The sequence below is a fragment of the Myripristis murdjan genome, chromosome 7 (assembly GCF_902150065.1).
Source record: "Myripristis murdjan chromosome 7, fMyrMur1.1, whole genome shotgun sequence".
Lineage (NCBI taxonomy): Eukaryota > Metazoa > Chordata > Actinopteri > Holocentriformes > Holocentridae > Myripristis > Myripristis murdjan.
The window spans coordinates 32,503,750-32,526,137 of NC_043986.1; the positions used below are offsets into that span (position 1 = coordinate 32,503,750).

The following is a 22,388-nucleotide window of genomic DNA, read 5'->3' on the forward strand; positions in this document are numbered from 1 at the left end:
AATATCCTCAGTATCAGGTTATTGTTTCAGATGCTGATGGAGCTGACCTGGACATCTTTATACAGGTTTTTTAATTTTTTTTTTTATTATTTTTTTTTTTTACCTTTTTTTGCTCTTGGCTGAAAAACTATTTCAAAAGGGGTGCATTATTGAAGTTTGGGAAGCACTGATCTAGAAGTCACAATTTGATTTTTATTAATTAATTTATTTATTTACTTTTTGGCTACATGTCCACCTTCTCACCTTTGCTGAGATATAATTTGGCTAAATCTCCTGGGTGTTAAAAATTTGGATGAAAACTACTTTGGCGAAAGCTCGGAAATTCATCCAGGGAATACAGCCACACGCTCGTGATTGACAGAATATTCTACTTTCATGAGTTTTGCCAGCTGGGATGTCAAAACCTTTAATTTTCCACCCAATATCCCAGAACTACACTCTACCCAGAGAGAATCTTATTATTCTAAGGTTACAGTTTCTCGAACAATTTCCCAAGGCCTTGTTATTTGGTGGCCCTCCATTTTTAAAACCCACATTCTGTGATTTCCTCTGATTTCCCCAAAGTGAAACTGTTGTGGCCTTACAGCACTACCAAGAGCCAAAATGGGCTGGTAGATATCATTATATACCAACGACACTGTCACTTCCTACTGAAGAGATCCAACAATTTAATGTCCTTTGATCTCAAAGAATTTCTATGTCGCAGTTTTCATTAAGTCGAATATCTTCCAAATGTCAACAACAAGGTACGCTGACGAAATGGTGTCAACCCAGCCTCAAGGAGTCAAGCTGAGGATTTATTCTGTCCTAAAGCTCCCATTTACTGCGTTGACAGATGCCACACACCATCGTCCTACACAGCCATAAAAACCACTGGGGTTGTTTAACTCCTGCAGGGACACTCGATGATACGTGCTCAATGTTGTATACCAGACAGTCTCCACTTGGTTTATTGTTCTTCCTCTATCTTTCTGGCCTTTTGCATCCCACAGCCTTGATGCCTCACTCTTTTGTTAGTCCCCCCTCTCCTGATTTGAACACAGCTGATTTATCTTACACCCACAAAGGAGTCCCACATATGATCCCTACAGTAGAGCAGCTGACAGTTTGCTTGCTGCTAGCCACAGTAACTCCAGGTTGCATGCTTCTGCTCTGATGATGTTTTAATGTTGCCCCATTGTGGCTCTCTTTTGTTGTTACAGGGTGAAATATTTACCCCGCGACAATCGATTGGTGTTTTGTTGACAGTCGCTGCGGAGAATAACCTCTCATTAGGTCCAACATATGTTGCGCCCGGCTTTGCAAGCTGTTTTCTCATTGACATCCCCTTGTGCTCCTGTGGTGTCGGGAAAGAGCAAAATGTCAGAACAGAGTTTTTAGATAAAGCTGTGTTGATCTTACTGCTTGAAATTTCAAGTTGTGTTGCGGCAAACTGAGATAGGAAATGCTGAATCCAGTGAGCCCCCTAACAAAAACTGAAACAGAAGGGAATATGTGATAAAGAGCGAGAGCACTCCCCTCAAAAAATGCAGTTTAAATGTAGTTAGCTAAAAATAGTCATTGAGAAGGCTATTTATCCTTGCTTTTTCTGCTCTAAAATATTTATAACTGATTGTAAGCGTTTTTACATCCTCCTGTAAATCTTTATTGCAAATTAAGGGAGATGTTTTTTTCTTTGTCTTTTTTCTCCTTTTTTTTATTTATTTTTTTTTTTGCAAGAGATTGGAACAGAATCAATTTGGAGGTGTATCAAAGTAGTGAGGCAGACAAAGAAGGAAGCCTACTTTTGAATTGGAAATCCATCATGAACAATGTCCACGTCTGGATTGCTCTGAGACTGAGGGACTATGTCTTCGACCACAATGCAAATTCTGTATTATTGCATGGGGAAGAAACTTGGGTGAGCATGACAGAAAATGTGGATCGCCCCTATCCCTTGTTTATTCAGCTTGGGAGAGGTTCAAGAGAAGTTCACTTGAACACGAGGCTTTGATTTCAGAGTTTAGGTGGTGGTGGGAAAATAAATAAATAAACTCTGAGAGTAAAGTTTTCAGTCTATGAATATTGAATGACATGCATTTTGGGATGGAGGGTATTTTTTTTCTCAAAGCCAGTGTTTGCTGCTACCAGAACAGCTGAGTTACAGCTCAACGCACACAGAGTAAATACTCAATACTTTGAGAGAAGCTGTGTGTTACCATTACTGAAAAATGAGTCAGAGGTCAGATTAGACCTGGGAAAATATCCATCTAAATGTATTTAGTTTCCCTGAAACATTTTTCCCTCAAAGTTTCACCACAGAAACCTCAGTGATGAAGCTTTTCTCAGTAATTCAGAGCTTCTATGTTCAAATACCAGGCATTGTCACTCATTCCGTCTCTACTCGGCCCCCGTTGACAAGGTCATGCGCATGAATTTGTTAATGCTGAATCACTTCCAGGAGGAGACTTTCATCTTTCATCAAACACACCTGTTTGCCAGGCCTGTTTTGTGAATAGCAGCATCCTTGTCAGCATGGCAACGTCCCACACACATAAAAAAAAAAAAAAAAAACAGTAAGAAACTGAAAAAACTAAGGCTAGTTGAGTCTCTCTGCCTCCTGCCTCTTCCATTTGTATTCAGCGGCGTTTTCATTTTGAAAACTTTGGGGTAGTAATTGAAACACACCGTGCGCCAAGATAAAAGACTGATGTGGCCAAAATGGGAATGCCTCAAAGGTTTTGAATTTGAATATATGGCTCTGTGGAGGCTGATAGTCAGGTATAGAGATGAACAGGCCCTGCCACACTGGGCTGGGAGAAATTGGCTCTGTATTTCAAGGTAGCTCATGTCAGCTCATGCCTTTTTTTCTGTTGACACCGTCATGTTTTTTTTTTATATTGAAAAAAAAAACCAAAAAGGCTTTGTTGTGCTCAGGGACCTATAGATCATAGAGAATTTGTTGGTCTCTTTATCATATTCAGCCCTTTGTGCATGTAAATCAGTGTAGCCCCGCTGCAGATATGGTATTATTTCCAATTTGAATGGCAGAGCAGAGTCTGTAAACAATTGTACTTACCTGGCATGGACTGCAAACAGGCTCCCAGACGGCCTGGCTGTCTTTCTCTGAACTTGAGTAAGAATAGCAAGGCCAACCCCCCCCACACACATAATCCTAAAGCTCTCCTCACCAGGGGACATACCTGCCTCTTGAATGTGAGATGTGTATTTGATGTCCACATCCTCGCCATTCAAGGGATCTTGTCAACCCTGGCTTTTGGCTCTTTGCTTTGAGAGACTGGCAATATGGAGATCGACACCACTGGGCTTGGCATGACCACAGACAATCTCAAGCAACAGGACAATTGGAGGAAAAAAGAGGTTTTTGTATTTACTTCTGAAAAAACAAAAACAAATAAACAGAAGAAAATCACGTTTGCTAAGCCTCTGTTGTTTTGTGGAAAATGGTTCCTCAGTAATAAAAGCTTAAACAATTTACAGAGTTTCAGAAATATATATATGTATATATATATATATATATATATATATATATATATGCAACTCTTGGGAAACGCTAATTAAACATTTAGGCAAACAGGCTACCGTGTTTTGACTCTGAAAGCAAAACTGAACTTTGGTAGAGTGTTGTTTAGTTCCCTGGGCATGATAGTTCACATGGTGGTGAAATCTCCTCATTAGTTGCTCCGTGCTCCCTCGGGCTTCTAATACACAGTACAGTATTTGTATCTCTTCATTCACTTCCATAGCAAAACAGCTCCCAAAATAACACTTCTATCACATAAATGAACATAAACAAAGTGGATTATGCCAATATAAGAAGCAACAATTCCCGGTACCCATTTTTTAAGGAAATTAACCATTTCTTTGCTTGTTATTTTCCTATTTGAACTGGAATGTAGATCCGTCAGGCATCTCATTTCTGTATTGTAGACAATATAATGTGCTTTCTCAAATAATTGTCATCATACAAAGAAAAAAAAAAAGAGTACCGGGACTTGTTCTTTTTTGTATTAGCATAATCCACTTTGTGTTTGTTGATGTGCTAAAAGTGATATTTTGGGTACTTGTTTAATGCGCTATCGAAGTGAATGTGGAAATAGAAATACAGTCTTCTGTATTAGCAGCCCCAGGGTGCATGGAGTAACTATTGAAGAAATTTAGCCACCATGTGAAATCAAATCACATCAAGGTAACAACTTTTGGTTTTCTTTAATAACGTGTCTATTCCTATTCACAAATACATGAGTGAATAATGTGTTTCTCCTGATTATTCCAGGACTGCAGTAAATTCAACGACAGCAACAATTGATGGGTTTGTGATTATGATTATCATAGTTGTTTATGCCATGTACGCATCTTGACCTCAGTACATGTTGACATGGATTTATGTTTAATTTTCAGTTGTTAAAATATTGACTTTTTCTACATGCTTTGGTTGGCCCTTGATAGTCAGTATATCCCAGCTTGCTCCTGTCATTACAGGATATAACTCTCCGCTAGATTGGTCAAGTCATTTCTAGTTGGAGTTCTTCGAATAATCACCTCTACTGGGAAACAGATATGGTAATATAGGACATTAAAATCTCCTGCATGTCATAATGTTCTCCCTGACCTTGTTTATTCATCATTGCCTTCTCCTGTGTGCACATGTGATCTGCTTCTTTGTGGAGTTTTGTTTTCACCCCTTCTGTTGTGTGGTGCACGAAAGCACATACATTTTTAAAACGCATACTTTAAAAGCGGAATTTACAAAGTACTTTTCAAAAAAAAAAAAAAAAAAAAAGGCATGAAATTAAGGAATAGCAAAATACATTACAAACTGGGATATGCATTCAAAGGAGAGGTGATTAAAAATAAACATAAAAGCATTAAGAAGAAGACTAAATGAAGTGGGCATTACATAAAATCAGCTCTAAAAGTGTGTTTAATTAGCAGTTTGAGATCCTCAGACAGACCTTCCACAATGTAGGAAATCACCTTTTAGTCTTGAGTCCAGACAGAGGACAGTCAGAATCAATCACATTCAGACAGAGGGGCTCATAAGGAAATAAAAGGCAGGCTTTAGAGGTGAATTTATAATATATTAAAACTAATCTAACTGGTGACAGCAACTAAATAAACTGTAGTTTGTCTGTATTGTATTTGACAACATAATTTGTATTAGCAAAGTTGTGTGCTAATTAAGGCTGCAAGCAATGCACAATGCAAATGTCTTGGTTTTGACTGGCATGAAAAAATATTTTGATTCTTTCATCGCTTTGCAATGTCATGGATGTCACACAGATTGGCCTCATTTAAAATAAATGCATAGAACAATTTTGGATTTTTTTTTCCAGGTTTTTCCACTTAAGGGTCGTGTCCATGTGGCTGGCCTAAACAATAAAGTGCTGCAGGAGGCCGATCTCTCTGTTGGCACCAGATAAAATCCAACCCACAGTGTTCTGTGCTAACTGGAGACAAAAGAGCAGTATTGCCGTCTTCACACCATGTGTTATGTGACCTCTCCAGGTCCTGTACTTCCATACGTCTCTCCGGTTGCCCAGCATGATGGCGGTTCTGGAGCTGGTGGCATTGTCAGTCAGGCCAGACGGCACCCAGCAGGCCCTGGGGCGAGGCTTCACCATCCTGGAGCTTTTCCCCAACAAGCCAGAAGCTCGGGCCACTGACGGGGACAGAAGGTGATTAGCTGTTTCTTAATTACACCAGTCAGGGGTTAATGAGGTTTCTCATGAAGAGACAGGTGAAGGACAGGTATGGTCACAACAAATGGGTGACTGACAGAAACGCAGGGGTTTTCAGTTTGTGGCAGTCGCTGTTTGCGTGCTTGTTTCTTTGGCAAGGTCTTTTCAATATAGAAGTTATTGGGCCTGGTATGTTAGTTATATGGTTAAGAGACACTTGAGTTTTTGTTGCTATGTATTAATCTCACTCTACAAAATAATGTTACCTGCAGTTTTAATGTGGACAGATGCAGGTAGATTCATTGTGGGGGACTTCTACAATACCTACCACCATATATGTACTAATGCAGAAAAAAGGTGTCACAAATACATGAAGGAGGACCCCTATAAATGCTACCAATGGACGCATATAGTAGAAATGCAGGATAAATGCTTTAGAGAGCTCTTCTGCAGTGGCTTCCACTGTATACATTTTGGATGTAAGATAGATGCAGGATATACACATGAAGGGAGACTTTTAAGTTAGGAAAATTACATGAATTTTTGATTGAGTAAAGTCTTGAAATGTATCATAACTATAAACTCTTAGTTCTGTAAATAAACATTCATAGCATTTCCACCCATTTGGTCATTCATTTTGGTTTCAATTTGTTTTCCAGGCTGAATCTGCACAATGGATCACCGAGGAGCCTTCTCCATCCTCTGCTGAAGGATTCTGTTGAATGTAAGCATTAAATTACCTATCCTTTGTATAATCTTTTTGGCTACCTCCTTTTTGATTATTTTTCTCTTTACTGAGGCAACAGAGGAGATGAGAGGGTCAAAGTGTTGAAGTTTCTTTTTATTTGAGATTTCCTCCCAGACCACTAAGATTACATGTGCTTCTAGAGATGATGATCTTGACAACTACACCCTCTCTGGGCTCACCTGAGGATAACGTTAAAATCAGCCACAAAATGATGCAATGCCATTCCTTGGTCCTATTACTTGGCATGTCATAACATACTGAGCTACTTCACTGTGCCATACCACGGTGGAATACCATGAAGGGTTTCACTAACACTTCACACAGTTTTACAGGATTATGTAATCAAAAGAAACTTTTGGAGATACTAAACCATGGGGGTGTGGACCTCCACTATTGTCAACTTGAGAATTACCAGTTGCCTGCATGAAAATGAGCAAAAATGTTTAGGGAAACTATTTACTTTTAATCGAATACCCTTCTTTAATAAGCTACTCTAATTACTCAAAAAAAAAAAAATCTTGATAAGATATCCAAGGAACCGTGCCATGAGAACAGCAGTAATTTTTTTTTATCTTTGTCTCCATAAACTTTGATTGAAGTTTCAAAATTGGCTTTTAGACACCACATTCATGTTGTCAAGGCTTGAATGAAAAAAGCCCTTATTGAGAGGAAGCCGTAAACTGAAGCACCTGAACTCTGCCAAGCAACACTGGAACTATAATTGGAATTGTTGTGTTGTGAATTGTTGCGTGATGAAACCAAATTGAACATGTTGGCTGTGCACACCATCAGGGTGTTTGGTGATAAAAGATGACTGCATAGAAGGAAAGGCACCTGATACCCGCAGAAAGACAGGTTGGTGGCTCATTGATGCTTTGAGCTGTTCTGCTGCTCGTTGCTCAGGGGCTCTTGTTAAGATTGATGACATAATGAATTTCACCAAGTGCCACGATATTATTGCCCAAAATGCAGTTGCCTCTGCCGGGGGGTTGGGACTTGGCTGTAGATAGGCTTTTCAAGAAGTCAATTAGCTCAAACTTCAGATGCCTCCTGTGACCCCCAAAACTCCATCCCAGTCTCTGCTTGTAAACCCTATTTAAAACCTGTGGTCTTTGAAGACCACACCTGCATGTAAGAATATTGAGGGAGGTGTCCAGTCTTATCAGACATTACAGGCTGAGTGCTGCTCTTCTCTCCATGTGAAGCTTCATCCAGTATTCATGGTATGGGTGTCAGTACCTTTGAAAACTATGTCTATATAGTATCTAATATATAGCATTTAATACATCTTTTTATGTTTGAAAAATGATTGTGTTGAAATAAAAGTATTTGGTTCCTACATATATTTGAGCCCATTATCTGGTTCATTGTATTGAGTTTTTGCTCATTTTCAAGTGTGCCAGGTCTCGAGATGACAATATGGTGACTGTAATTGCACCAGGTTTTTGTGTTTATCTGCAACTTGCAATAAAGACAGGAGAGGGTAAAAGTGCAAGTCATGATGTTCAAAAGGTGGATATCTCATTTTGGAACAATGTTTTTTTTTTTTTTTTGTATGCTGTTCCCAGGCCAGGGGCCTAAACAGAGAAATTCCACTTTTAAGAAATCATACGGTCTCATACAGTCCCTTCAGTATCTGTGAACATCTCTTCCTCCCAGTTCCAACCACCAGACAACTAAATCTCTCACTTGTCATGTAAAAAGATGTTTAATCTGGAGCAGTTTCATAGACAGAGAGTGGGGGAGAGTGGTTGTAGGTGAGTTTTTATGCTTAAATGAGCTTCATCCTTTTGTGGTGAAGAAGAACTAATCCAGAAAATGTACCCATAAACCCTTAAAGTCCTGTCGGTTCTCGCCATCACATTTACCATCTTTATTGTCTATGTAATATGTCCAGATTTTACATGCTAATGAGGTCACAGGATTAAGTGTTTGTTCTGTGGTCGCTAGCTTGGGTGAGTTAATTGAATTTATAAATTTTATTATCCTTGACCATAGGAATAATTTCTATTTTGCATATGAGAGCAAGTTAATTATTGAATTGCATACTAAATGTCTGTGTTGGTGATATGTCTTCACTTGGCCTAAAACCAAGGCTATGAATTACAAAATAGAGTAGCGCCTCACAGTATGAATAACACAGTGCCCAGCGAGAGCCAGAGTTCCTGTCTTGGCTATCATGTCACATGAATATTAGAAAACCTTCTCTCAAACGAACTCTTACGCCTGCTGAATTATTAACCTTATGCCTGTTGTTTAGTGGGATGTTGCTTTTCTGTTTTCTGGGCCATATTGCTTCTACTCATGCTGTTACACTCTTTTGTTCAAAATCGTTTTTTCCCTCTCTCAGTATAAATGTAACAAAGTTACATTGTGACAGCAGAACCACTCAATCCTTGAATCTATTTATAGAAGTAAACCATGATAATTTATGCAGTGAAGTAACTTGTTTCTCTGTCAGTGCATAGTCTTTGCACAGCAATGAGAAAGACTTCCTCGTCGTGGCCAATATAGGTTTCTGAGAATAATTGTAATGAGAATAAATAGAGGCTATCTCTAGAGACTCTGACAATTTTTCTATCCTTCATTCATTAAAGGCCCCAAATTATGCAATTTTCTTCTACTTTTTTTTCCAAACCTGCCATGGTTTCAAACCATAATAACACTTATGATGTTCTGCAAATAAATGTAGTATCAATGCAGATTTGAAGACTATTGTCTGGAGGCCCCTATGGCCACCATTTTCAGGTGGTGGTGAGTATCACTGACAGCCGTCAGCACAATGGAGCAAAAAAAATCAGACTTTAGAATGTAACTACATTTTTATGAATTCTGGATGACTGCCAGAAGCACTGTTTAATAATAGAAAAACATGTATGTGTAGGTCAGGAAATTCTAAGAAGGTCTGAGGAACTTGGGGCAAGACCCAGTTGAGAAGTTGCCAAGTACCCAGTAGGGATTGGCTTGGTACTGGAGCTCCCATGGTGGATTATGTGATGTGAGGTCAGGCAACACTGTTGAGGTGTTGCTTAATCTTGCCAGAATGTGTTTGGCCCTCTCAGGAATGGAAAGAAATGTTGCTTAGCTCCAGGACTTCAGGGTGTTCCAGGCTTTCCTTGGCATCCTAGTGCCTGGTCACTGATCTGTGTTGTCATACAGCTTCCCAACACCAAAGTGATGTCAGTGGTGACCACCTTCTGGTAAAGCATGAGATATTCTTTCTCATCTCACTGCTCTAGATAGAGGAGTCACTATTATGTCCCCTTCAGACCAAACCTGGTTCAACCAAACCTGTAAAGGTTGGATGGCCAGAAGGTCCAGCAGAATGACTGGAGTGGCAGCAACCAGTTTAGCTGTAGGGCAACTTCCTGCACAACTGAAGGATTTTGCAACCTTCGTTTGGAATAATTTTGAATTTACAATATTGCCAGCTGTGGGAATTTTGCTGTAGACAGAGTGATCCATATTATCCCAAATAAATCCATCTGGTCGGGTGCAAGGACCCTCTCCTCAAAGTTGACTTTGACGCCGAGCCAGATATATGGGATATGATGACGGACTCTTCCTGAGTTGCATGATTGTGCAAAGGGGAAAGACCCAGCCCATTATCCAAATATGAGTTCCCCTGCTTGTAGAATCCGTGAATCTGGTATAGAACTTTGTTGTGAGGGAGTCAGCAAAGGGAAAAACCCTAAAACGGAGGAGCTTGGCCTTTAAAAGAAAAGAGAAGGAACCATCTGTATTTGGGGACCACCAGAACATGAAAATTGTGATGACCCATTACACACGACCTGAGCTATAATGATTCTCCTCCTCTTAATACTTTTGTTGTCATCCTGGAATAGAGACAACAGATCAGCCAAAGAAACAGACATGGTGGCTAGCAAGCCAAGTATTTTTTGTAGCTCAGCAATGAGCTAGAATGATTCTAGTTGTAATTTGTTGGGACAAAGCCACTTACACAACAGCCAGCCATGTGTTAAATGTACAACACATTGTTAGTTTTTTGTTAACAAAATAATGATTTGGATGGAAAAGCGGGAGCAAAATCTAGTCCCACTTAAGAGAGCAGATAAAACGGTTAAGTTTTAAAAACAATCTTAAATCACAGACAGGATGATTACATGAAAACCCAATGGATTTTCCCTTAGAGAAAATGGTTGGATGCCGAATTCCATATTTGGGCAAAGGCTTATAGTCAATGTTATGTCTGACTTCTTTGTCCTCTCTCTTGACTGTAAAGATTTGTAACCCTGCCAACAAAATAATTGACAGCAAAGACTGTGCAAACTACCTAGTTTGATACACTGCTACTTTGATCGCTGTGGTTGCTCAGTGGTAGGCTATTGGTAAACCCTGCCTGCTGCTCCTCAGTTTTTCACTCCCTCTATAATAAAACAAGGTTTAGAGAGCAAACCCTCTCAGTGTCTGGTAGAGGTGGAGGTGGTGCAGAGGTTGAGCCATTGTTGGTGAGTCCAAATCTTTTCTGGACCGACCACTCACTTGCTGCTGTTTAGATGACACTTTTGAATTTAGCTCCTATGTTTTGATTTTTCTCTTTTTGTGTGCAGAGATTTCACAGCAGTGGTCATACTTAGCACCAGACTACTTTGTGATGTTGGCTAAGATGTACGTTGTTTGTACATTTAAAAATGGTCTACTTGCTGCTTTAGATTAATACTGTAATACTGTAACATTTGTGACGCTGAATTGATTCTCAAAACCACTGATAACATATGGATTCATTACTACAATGATGTAACCCAAAATGTTGGCATCTGTTGCCTGGGCCACTGTGAATTCTATTCTTTATTCACACACCACATGCACACATACATATACATAAACACGTACTGTATGTGCACACGAACATATATGGACCATGTAATGCTGTTGTTCTCTGGTGCGCTGGGATAAGAAAGGCAAACAAAGCTGAGTTCCATCCATTTTCACAATGGGGCTTATTTTCTGTTCCAAAGCCAGTAATTGTACTCTGTCCTCTGGAGTACACAGGTAGGTCAGAATTCTGTCCACTGTTTGCAGGGCAAATTGTAGTGTTTGTCTTTACACTCCACTGAGAGTTGTGTTTACTGCATGAGGACATCCAAAAAAAAAAAAGCAAAGTGAAGAAAGAGACAACAGAGAGGAGACTCTATGGTGGCATTGGCATCACATTTTTCCCCTTGCATACTCTTTGTGGTCAACAGACCGGAGGGTATAATCTCATGTTATTTTTTGTCTCAACATGCCTGTTCACTGGGCACCCCTCACACTAGAAATAAAGATAAATGGAAACAATGTGTCTGTCTTTGTAGCTGTGCAAATAGGCATTTTCCCTTGAAGGCAAAAGTAACAACCCTTTCTGCTCAGTGTTAGTTTGTTCCTATGAACACATCGCCAGCCAACCAAGAAGTAAAAAAACAGTTTTTTAGTCTAAATGTTGGAATTGCAGCTCAGGCATCAGTGAACTCAAGAAGGCTGCACCTCATGGCACCAACCACTCATGCTTCTTTACCACAGCGTTTCCCATTTAGCCTTAGAGAAATAAATTACTTGGCAAGGTATACTGGAGTTGTGAATGTTTTGTATATAAAAAATACACATTTTCCACAGTTATGTCAATGTGTTTTGGCTCTATGGGAGTTAGAGGACGTTGTGTTCTTTTGCAGACTCTAAATGTCTACCTGGAAATCGTGCTTTGTCACTGCGGAAACCTTTAAACTGAAGTGCTTTGGTTGAAGAAAACTTTCACATTTTGAAGAGTACATTCTGAATGCTGTCTGCTCGCTGTGTATAATGTCAACTGTCTAACAGTAAAGTAAGCAAGGGCGTTAAGTTTGTATGGAAAACGTGGCATTGTCGGACTTCTTTTCGACTCACCTCCTAGGTAAAGTGAATACAAATATGATTTTGTTACTTCTCATCATTATTATTCTTGTGCGCTCACATGGGCAGCATCTTTGTCATTAAGTTACCATTTGTCATTGATTTAAAGAATAGCTTAACCCCAAACCCAAATCTCTTTGATGCCTGATCTCTAATGGTGAAAAGTAGGGTGCCTGATCTTTGGTGGCAGGTGATGTGTCACCACCCATAGAGAACAACAAGTACTAATATCACCTGCCACCAAAGACCTAGCACCTTATTTTTCACCATTAGAGGTCAGGCTTCAGACAGGTTAGGGTTTGGGATTTAGTTACTCTTTAAAATAGAGGTGGGAGACTCTGGGTGACAGAAGGTGTGGTGACATCTGGTGGCAAGATCTCATCAACTACATGACACAGAAAAGAAAAACTGAGCAACTTTCAAATTTATGCAAATGTGAAGTGATGTGGTATAGCAAGTGCCCTACAGAAGATAGATGTGTTCATCGTATGATCCCTCTGTAAAACTGGCCACCTATAGAGGACTTTTGAGGGCATCCCATCTAAACAGCCCAGTAAATAGTGAATAGTACTATAATCGTTGCCTGCTAGCTATGTTGGGGCTTCTCAAGTGTGGGTTTACTAAGCCTAACATTACCTAAACTGCTAATGCAATTAACTTTACAGAAGTGTAGAAATGCAAAAGGCAGACTATGACAAAAGAAACCACAACGAAAATTCGGGACTAAATGGAAGTAGGAGCTCAAGTGACACATCTAAGAACGTGGTGTTTCTATGTTTTTTTGGGCGGGCATTTCAGCTTTATTTGACAGTCACAGTAGAGAGAGGGACAGGAAAGGCAGGAGACAGAGAAGGGAATGACATGCAGCAAATGGCCTGAGGTCTGATTTGAACCCAGGACGCAGCGATCAGGACTCAGCCTTAACAAGCTGTACGCACTCTACCAGGTGAGCAACTGGGGTGCCCTACCGTGGTGTGTGTGCCGGCAGTTTCCTCAACTAGCTGAGACCAGCTTGGTTTTCATCGGAAACAGTGCCTTCGGAAAACACCATGTCCACACTTACGATGCATAGCTGCGCATATTGCGGTTACATTACCTGAAAATAAACCCATGGAGAGACAAATGCATCAGCTGGAGAGTGGACAGCAGGAGAAAATGATTAAGATCAACTACTACTACCGGGCCACCAAGTTTAGGGGTTTGGTGGCCCATGGGAACAGTACTTAAAAATATCAGCGTCTATCCCAGAGTAGTGATTAGAACTCGGATATTTTTATGCTGTGAGTTAAAAATTCACATCTCGGGATTGTTGAGGACCAAGAATCCAGCATTCATTCTCTCTAAGCTCTCATTATCATATTAAACAAGTATGCTGTCATTCAGCAGTCAATGCCTCATTTTGTTCTGGGGAGTTTATATTTGTTGAGCGGAAGCAGGGCTGTTGATGAACCAATGAATTAAGGTCTGATATACACATCCCACCCACCCATGACACCAGTCTTAAAACATGAAATGAGGAAAAACTGATGACTCAAGTCACAAAGGGTTTGTGCAAGTGAGTTAGTGGCTTAGGATTGTTGTTAATATATGAATTTGCAAAACAAAAATTTGAGACTCAGTACACTCAGTAAACAGCTCACCAATTGCTTTTTTTCTCAGTTAAAAATTGAGTTATTGGGGATGCTGGCAGTAGATTCTTTTTGTGATTCAGTAATGTGCCTTTGCAGTGTGAAACAGAAGCTTGCAGTTATATTGTGCAGAAGACAAAAGCCCACAAACCTCACCATCAAAGTACCCACTGGTTGTTTAGCAATACCCATTCTTTGGGCTGTAATACCTGTTCTTTGGGTTGTACAATTTTGATTATAATTTCACTTCATACTCATGCCAGCCTGCAGAGAAGTGCTGCTGCCAGTGTGTGTGTGTGTGTGTGTGTGTGTGTGTGTGTGTCTGTCTATGTGTTTCTATGTGTGTGTCTGTGTGTGTGTGTGTAGTGGCGATGCAACTCTGTGCCAGGAGGAGGAGCAGGGACAGGCAGGGTATCGGTGGCTGCCAGCACTATCTGTTTCTATGTTCTGCTGCCCAGCCAGGTCCTCTCCCACTGGCCAATCACAGCTACAACCACCCCCCTACACCTGCCCCCCACCCTCTTGTAAGACTGACCTAGAGGCAAAGAGATGTACGAGTGGGTGGGATGCATGGTCGTACAGGATATCCCTGCAAAGAAACCCTCATAACTCAAATTTTGAGGATTAAATTTAGGACTGGATGGTCTTCTCTTTTTTAAGAAAATCCCTACAACTTTGGGCTGATGAAATACTTTCATAAACCCCAACAGATAAGCTCAAAAATCCACAGTGGTCAAACCTAAAACAAGCAGCAGCAAATATGGGTAAGATTGCATCTTATGTTAAACACCCCCTTTTTTTAAACTTTGGGACTACAACCAGGACTAGATAGATGTAGAAAAACTGAATGAGGAAGCATCAAATGGGGGGTGGGGGGTGTAACTATGTTTGGCAAAAACAGTAGCGATGGCAGAGAAGTAAAAACTTTCCTGAACAGGAGTTTGGGTCAGGAGGGAAGAATGAAAAGGAGAGACGATAGTGGAGAGACAGTTGCCTTGGGGCTTCCTAAAGTCTTTTAAAGAGAGGGAAGGTGAAAAGAAGAGGAGGGAACTAGGAGGAAGGGAGGCAGTAAGCTCATGGGCTTGATCTAAGCTTCTCCTCAATGAGCTGGAAATGGAGGGGAAAAAACAGAGTGAGGGAAAAAGGCGATGAGGGAGACAGAGGGCTGCTCAGGGGCCCACTTAGGGTGATGAGAGGACAAACAGATGGAACATTGTGTTCACATTAGCATGTTTTGATCTGAAGCAGCACCGCTATGCATCAATTTATCATGTGTATGTTTGCGTATGTGAGACAGAACGATAGTGTGAGCAAATTTTCTATTGTCAGTATATCAGAAAAATCACTGTGATTTAAGAAAAGGTCCATTGAAAGTGTATCTCCAATTTTATGATTTTAATGATTGATTTTTATGTTCTGACTTGATTTGAGTGCTTACATGCTCCCTTATGGTTTCAGAAAGTTCTACAACCCTTGGGGTTATGAAGCCTTGACCAAACTACTTATATAAACTGAAAAAAAATTACAGCTGTGAAGCTAAACGCAGGACTTTTTTTTGAAAAGCTGGCATCATGTAGGTACATGGTTTTCATTGGACAGCAGCAATTTGCTGTTCCAAATACCTGCTGTTGAATATGTCTTTCTTGGAAAAATCTCACACATAAAGGAAGTGATGTGGTTTAAAGCTACATTAAGCAATATTAACATAGTTTTTTAAACAGTAAAATGATCCCTTGCAATGTGAGGGACATTACTGTGGGTGTTTGCTCCACCGTGCAGTTTACAGATAGTCTGTTGTTATTGGCTGGTTTGAGCTTTCTAAATTTCTGTAGCGGCCTAAGAATAAGCTCCTCCTCTGCCCTCCTCCACCCATTCGCCATGTCAACTTCATTCAAAGCATCTGTGAAACGAAAATCAATTGTGCGAGTGCCTACATTGCTGCAGTCAGCAATGTAGGTATTGCTGCCTACATTGCCTACATTGCTGCAGTCAGCAATGTAGGCACTCACTGAAAATCTGCAGCTTCACCAGATTTTCAAATTAGAGGTCAGAGACAAAATAATCCAGGTAATTCCACAGCCTCGTGGGAATGAAATTTCCATCTCAAAAAATAAATTTTCCCCCTTTTGGTTTTGCACAAGCGATTTACCATGAACTGATGTGAGCAGGACTGACTCTACTGACAAACAGTTTGAGCTCTCAGCACCCTCTCGTAGTCAGAAATCACTTTGTGTAGCTGTAAAATCTTGTTAAATAACTCTGCAGTTTGCTGTGATAGCCACCATGGCTGAACAGATAAAGAGCAATACTGGCCTTACTGCTTGATTGACAAGCAATCTCTGGAAAGTGCAGTGCAAAATACCACATTAATGTCTACTTAATGCACAAGATGGAGACAAAAGAACATTGCAAAACACCACTTTTAAGTCCCATCACTTTTACGTAACTTGGCTATAAACCTCTCTTTTCAAATTCACCCCATCTGTATTCATCTTCATTATGGTCTTATTTCCCACTCAGCCTTCTCCCAAATCCGTATGATGCTGAGCCACTTTTTGCACCCCCCCCCCCCACCCCCCTTCTTTCTCGGTTTCACATCTCTTGCCAAGTCGCTGCTCACCCGACTCTGAGGTACCATGCTACTGCTGGAAGGAAATTTTTGCGGTACTTTTCTAATCCATGCACAGCATCTGAAACCCAAGCTTGATGCATAATGAATAACAAGAAATAAATGATGAAAAAGTTACTGACACCTGGGCACCATCTGTGTCACGCAAGTTGCATGAATGTTTGATTCCCCCCCTCTTACTTCTCCCCCCCTGCTCCCGTGCTCCCCATCCTACATTTTTCTGTGTTTCATGGTGAAACACCTTGTCAGTGAAAGCTGGCACTGCTACTGAAAAGGGGCTGTGCTGCAACCTCAGAGATTTCCTCAAACCATGTTCCCATTTGACTTTGGTGCATTTCAGTGCTCAGTGAGGTAAGCAGGTATCATTAATTAATTAATTAATTAATTTATTGAGGGAGGGGGTTTAGCAAGGTAACTGTTGTAGGGTTTGGATGGGATGAGTCATTGACAGGGAGGGGAGCAGAATGGAGGGATACACTCTGAGTCTGACTCTCCTGTCTTTGGCTTTGAAGGTAAAAGCACTGGCTACGGCTTGCAAATGGGCAAAAAGCTCAATCAGTCAATCAGACTTTACTTGTCTACCACTTTTCATATAGACAAATATAACCCAAAGGAATTCACACCATAAAACAGATCATAATATAAACAGAGGAAACTGTAGTGAATCACCCAATAAAACAGGAACATAATAAAACATGAAACACTGTAATAAATCACAATTAGAACTGAAGAAACACTACAGGCAAGATTAAGAATAATAAAAAGTAGATAACAGCTTAAAATAGCAAAATATAAAATGGGTGAAGTATGACAAAACTGTAAAAAGTAGGAAAAAAGTTTTTTAAAAAGTGTCAAAATTATATAAAAAATTAAAATGAAAGATGAAAGACAAAATGGTGAAACCAACCACAATAAATAAATGGAAATTAGGTCAATAAATAAAGTATATTTTAATCAAAAGCCAGATGAAAAAGGCAGGTCTTCAGGTTGCTTTTAACATTAACATCAACATTCTCATCTGCCCTGGCTTGAGGTAGATGCTACATACATATTATGATCTGATTACCCTTTTCTATTATTACAGGCGCTCCAATCCTTTTTTAGTTTTTGGTTTTAGGTTTGTCTTCATCTTCTTCTGAAAAAGGTCTTAACCTCAGAGACCACAAGTCCTAGGGCATTCATTCTGGTGGATTGGCTGGCAAATCTCCCCACTACTCAGGCCAAAACTCAGCAACAACAGCAATAACAACCATTAGGACTCAGATTAAAAATAATTTCCACAGATTTTTTTGGCTCTATAGGCAAATGTGTTGCATATACTTGTTTTCCTTTCCATTGTGATAGTTTTTCTGCTATTTCTGCCAGAAAAAAAAAAAAAAAACATTCAGTGAGATGGGAAAAGGTGTCAATGTGTCAATCAGCCAGTGTGGGGGCATTTCGTTGCTGATGCTCAACACCCACGGGAACGTTTCCATTCTGCTCCAGAGTTGAAGGCAAACCATTTTAGAGTAGTGTGACAGTCTACATTTTTGCACACTTCGCAGCGCCACCATAAGGCTATCCTTGAAACAGAACCTTTATTCAGTTTTTCCTAAATCTCTACTTCAATTGAAGCCTATTTTTATACACAGTGTATTTCAGCTGCCTGCACTATCTTTGCATTGTAGAGTTTTGATACTTGTAGCCATCAAAAGAAGTTTGACCTTACACAGAAAGGCAGAGATGCATAATTCCTTAATGCATAAATGTTCAAGCATCCAAATTTTCACACAACTGTTTGTCAAGGTCCTTAAAACTGTGGCAGACTCCAGTGGTTGTGTTTTCTCTTTTCCCCATGAGGCCAGAATTTGTGTTTTTTCACATGGCAAAATGTCAGGCACCATTTCAAGCAGTTTCAATTTATTATTTGAAAGGAAAAAACAACAAAAAACTTCCATACCTAAAATGGAGAGAATGGGATACCAACTGTGATGGAACAAAGCACCGGAGCAAAGAGAAGAAAAGAAAAGAAAAATGGAAAAACTAACACTGCCAGAAAGCATCATCTGAGCAGAATCAAAGCCTGCATGGCCATCAGGTCCTTTTCTCCCTTCTAACATTTCCCATATTATACAATACGTACAGCACTAAGACAGACCGAACACATAATTCATTTTCTTTCAAACTGTTTAATTTAGCAGATGACAAAGTGATCCACTTGTTCCCAAACTTCCTGGCTTTTATTGTAATGTTGAAAAATCCTGAGAGTCTCTTTCATTGCAGACATTCTGGGTTTCTTGTTCCGTAAAATGCTTTGAAACTGTAATAGTGATTACAGGCTCAAAATAAACCTGAACATGTTGTTAAAATAAACCAACAGGATAAGAAAAAAGGCACTCATTTGCACATAGACCTTCGCCATGGTTGTAGCTGGAAGTTAAGACCCTGTTTGTGCTAAATCATGCCTCATACTTGAAAAGTCATGTCCACTGGAGGGGAAACAATCAGTGCAGCCAAATGTGAAACAGCTACCAAAATACCTGTAGCTGCGAGTTTCAGGCAGTAGAAAAATTATTTGGCACGCTATGTCCACTAGAGAGGATAATTTATTTATAAAAGTTCAATACTGTTGGTCTCATATCCAGTGAAAGAGAGGAAACCTTAATAACTGAAATGATGAGTCTGTTTAAATTCCACAGATGTTTCAGTAACCTTAAGGGTTACTTTTGACTCAAGCAGCTCAAATGGGACCCACCTGAGATTCAGCACCTAGTCCAAGATTTCAAGGAGACATGGTCGCACAATATAAAGTCAATGGAGAACGTCAGAACACTTTCCCGTCATTGGTGCATTGACTTATTTGTGCACTGTCTCCATGCTGTTACCATAGGACACGCCGTTTCTGGTCAAACAGCAGTCAAATTTGGCCAGTGCCACCGACCGATGCCCAACCTCGCCACTGGGTTTCAGGATGTTCCAGTGCTTGGATGCATTTAGAATCCACAGCCCTGTTTGTGCTAAACCCCACCTGTTGCCAACCAACCCTTCTTCCTACAAACCCCTCAGACTGATTGGTCTGAAAAGTTAACCACTTCTTTGCTGGCTCATGACCAAACTTCTCCCCAAGTTTGGTGCAACTATGTCCATTACGTTTTGAGTTATCAGGCGGATGGACAGATGAATGGCAGGGGTGAGCTTATAACCCTCTTCTGGGGGTTTCACCGCCTTGGTGGGTGTAATTTTAGGTATGGATTTGCCAGCTGTCTATACACCTCTACCATTAAGTCTATCAAACAATTTTTTTCATGTCATATACTTTTTCTAACTGAATCGAGAGGGAAATTACCATATACCTCACCAAATTGTTTTTTCCATATACAGAGTTTGTAAGCAATCGGAACTGGATGAAATGCACTGATGTATCAAAAGTTACATCCCACATTTCCTCTTATGTGGGATGTCATGTGGGATGATTACCAACTTTATTGACTCTAAATAGAAATGTGGCACACTTTTTTATGTTTTCAGGCAGATATATTTTTCAATATGAGGTTGACAAAACCATATCCTTCTCTTATGACTCACAGTTTCCTTTTTTCTTTTAGAGGTTATTGCTGCTGTAATTTGATTGAAACTCTACTGGGAACAGTTCTGCAAATCCGGCTCTAAGAGTATCACTTATCTTCACTATGTTTCTCATAAGTTTAAAGCAATTTCAAAGTCTGTCCTTGAAAATGTAGTTTTATTTTTGGACTCTGCATCCCAACAAGTGGACACACTGTGCTCTGGGGATCGGTGAAAATGATAATATTAATGCACAGAGTTAGTTGTAACTCTGTACTAGTGCTGCTTGTTTTGATGACTGTCAAAGATTTCTTTGTTTTGTTGCCATGCCAAATCAAGTCAAATTTATTCATAAAACGCTTTTTGACAAAATAGGTTTTCACAGTGATTTACAATAGAGATCAGAGGTCAAGTTTAAAAAAGAGAGAACAAACATGACAAATTTTAAGATATGACACCAGATGTTTTTCTTTTGTGTTTGTGTGTGTAGGTTTCTGTTTGAGGATTGAAGCTACAATGAACTGTCTTCACTTCTCTGTGCCCCTACAGTAATTATAAATCCAAACATATCTATCATTTAACCCTCTGTCACATGGCCACGATGTCACTCCCCTACAATGTCTTCTCCTCAGATTCATCTCACTCTGATGAAAGAGTCTGTGAGACTGAAAGGAGCTTCCTGCAATGACTGTCACTGTTGGTTTTGAAGGTGTAATTATTAAACCTGTCAAAATGAATGATTGTTCCTCTGCTCAGGTCTGGACGAAGCCAACATGTATAGTGCATCAAACACCATTTTACTTGGCATCCAAATACTCCCCTTCCCTTGTGTTGATGACAGGAATTGCGGGTCGACACCTGTCATTGGATGACCTGTTTGAACGATGACCGTGTCCCCCTCATTGCTCACACTGCGCCTCATACAGCACAGCACTCTGCTGTAGCAGCGTGTTTTCCGACTTGAACGGTTGTCATTTTGGTTCAGGCCTGGAAAACGACACTCCCAGCGTAATGGAACATTGCACCTAGGTTGCCGACAGCTAAATGGAATATTGAAAGATGGAAGTGTCTGTGTGTTGTGTGTCATGCTGCCGAGTGACACACTGCTTTCATGGAAATATTAGCCGACAGCACACCAGGTAGATGGATGACATGTTTGGTAAGGTCGAGGACAGTGGAATACCAAGTCCTCCACATCCAGGCCGTTTGCCTCAATATGCCTCTGATATAGAGAGGCAGGTGAGATAATGACGTAATAATTGTAATGCAGTATGCCGTGCTTTATTTTTTGTAGATGACAGCGTCCTGAAGACGATTGATGGAGCTCATTTGGACTGTGTGATAAAAGGCCACCCTGCACTGGTTTCAATGATGCATCTCCTTCCAGAGAACGTCCTCGTGTCTGGGGATGAAAACATTCCTGGGCTGGCTGCTTCTCCAACAGGTAAAAATACGTTATAGCCACTAAGCCTTGGTCTAGGCATCTGTTCAAATCCCAGTCTGGCTGTGACAAAGCAGAAAGAGAGAGTAACATTCTCACTTTTAACAAGTGTTAAAGGGACAGTAGAGTGGTGCTTCCTCTCATTGTTACTGAGAGCTGGATACTTGGCTGGATGCTCCAAACTCTAACTGTTAGCCTCCTGCCATTGAAGTGACTTCCCCCTGGTTAACATTCTTCAAATTAATACCTTATCCACTCAAAGAATGTTTAACGTCACTTTACAAGTGTTGCTATCTGAAACTAAAATGCACACAGGATCACAGAGTGCACACAGGCAATGATTTTGCTCAAATTACTGTTCATAACTGTATTTTTCCTGTTATCAAGATCCAGAAAGATGAGGTAGCTTCTGCACTTCCTGTGTTACTCATTGGCCTATTTTTCAGGCACCTGCCAGCCACCCTTGTAACCGATGACCAGCACAGAGAGCGTAGACCACAGTTCTACCGGAAGGCACTAATTTTTAAGAATGTTAGCTGGGGGGAAGTCCACCTCAATGACAGGAGGCTAACAGTTAGCATTTGGAGTATCCAGCCAGTATCCAGCACGAGAGGAAGATAGCACCACCACTGTCTTACAGAACAAAAAATGGGTGAACTATCCCTTTAAGATGCTCATAAATATGATATTTAACACCCTATTATCTCAGTGGATTTCTTTTATTGATTTACCACAGTAGAAGGTCTGTATAACTCCTAGGTGTGAATGTGTGAAACTGAATGTGAGGCAGGCAAGGGCTGGAAAAGAACGCCTGTGTTCATCAATCATGCTC

At 40.3% G+C, this 22,388-nt stretch overlaps 1 protein-coding gene across 1 annotated transcript in view; it reads left to right on the forward strand.

Annotated features, from left to right (window-relative positions):
* The window catches only part of nphp4 (nephronophthisis 4), a 235,828-nt gene that overhangs the window by 22,929 nt on the left and 190,511 nt on the right, over positions 1-22,388 (forward strand). Inside the window, exons 3-5 of the mRNA XM_030054965.1 lie at positions 5,509-5,678; positions 6,341-6,405; positions 21,410-21,559. Of these exons, the coding sequence (XP_029910825.1) occupies positions 5,509-5,678; positions 6,341-6,405; positions 21,410-21,559 (385 nt within the window). The remainder of the gene's footprint in view (positions 1-5,508; positions 5,679-6,340; positions 6,406-21,409; positions 21,560-22,388) is intronic.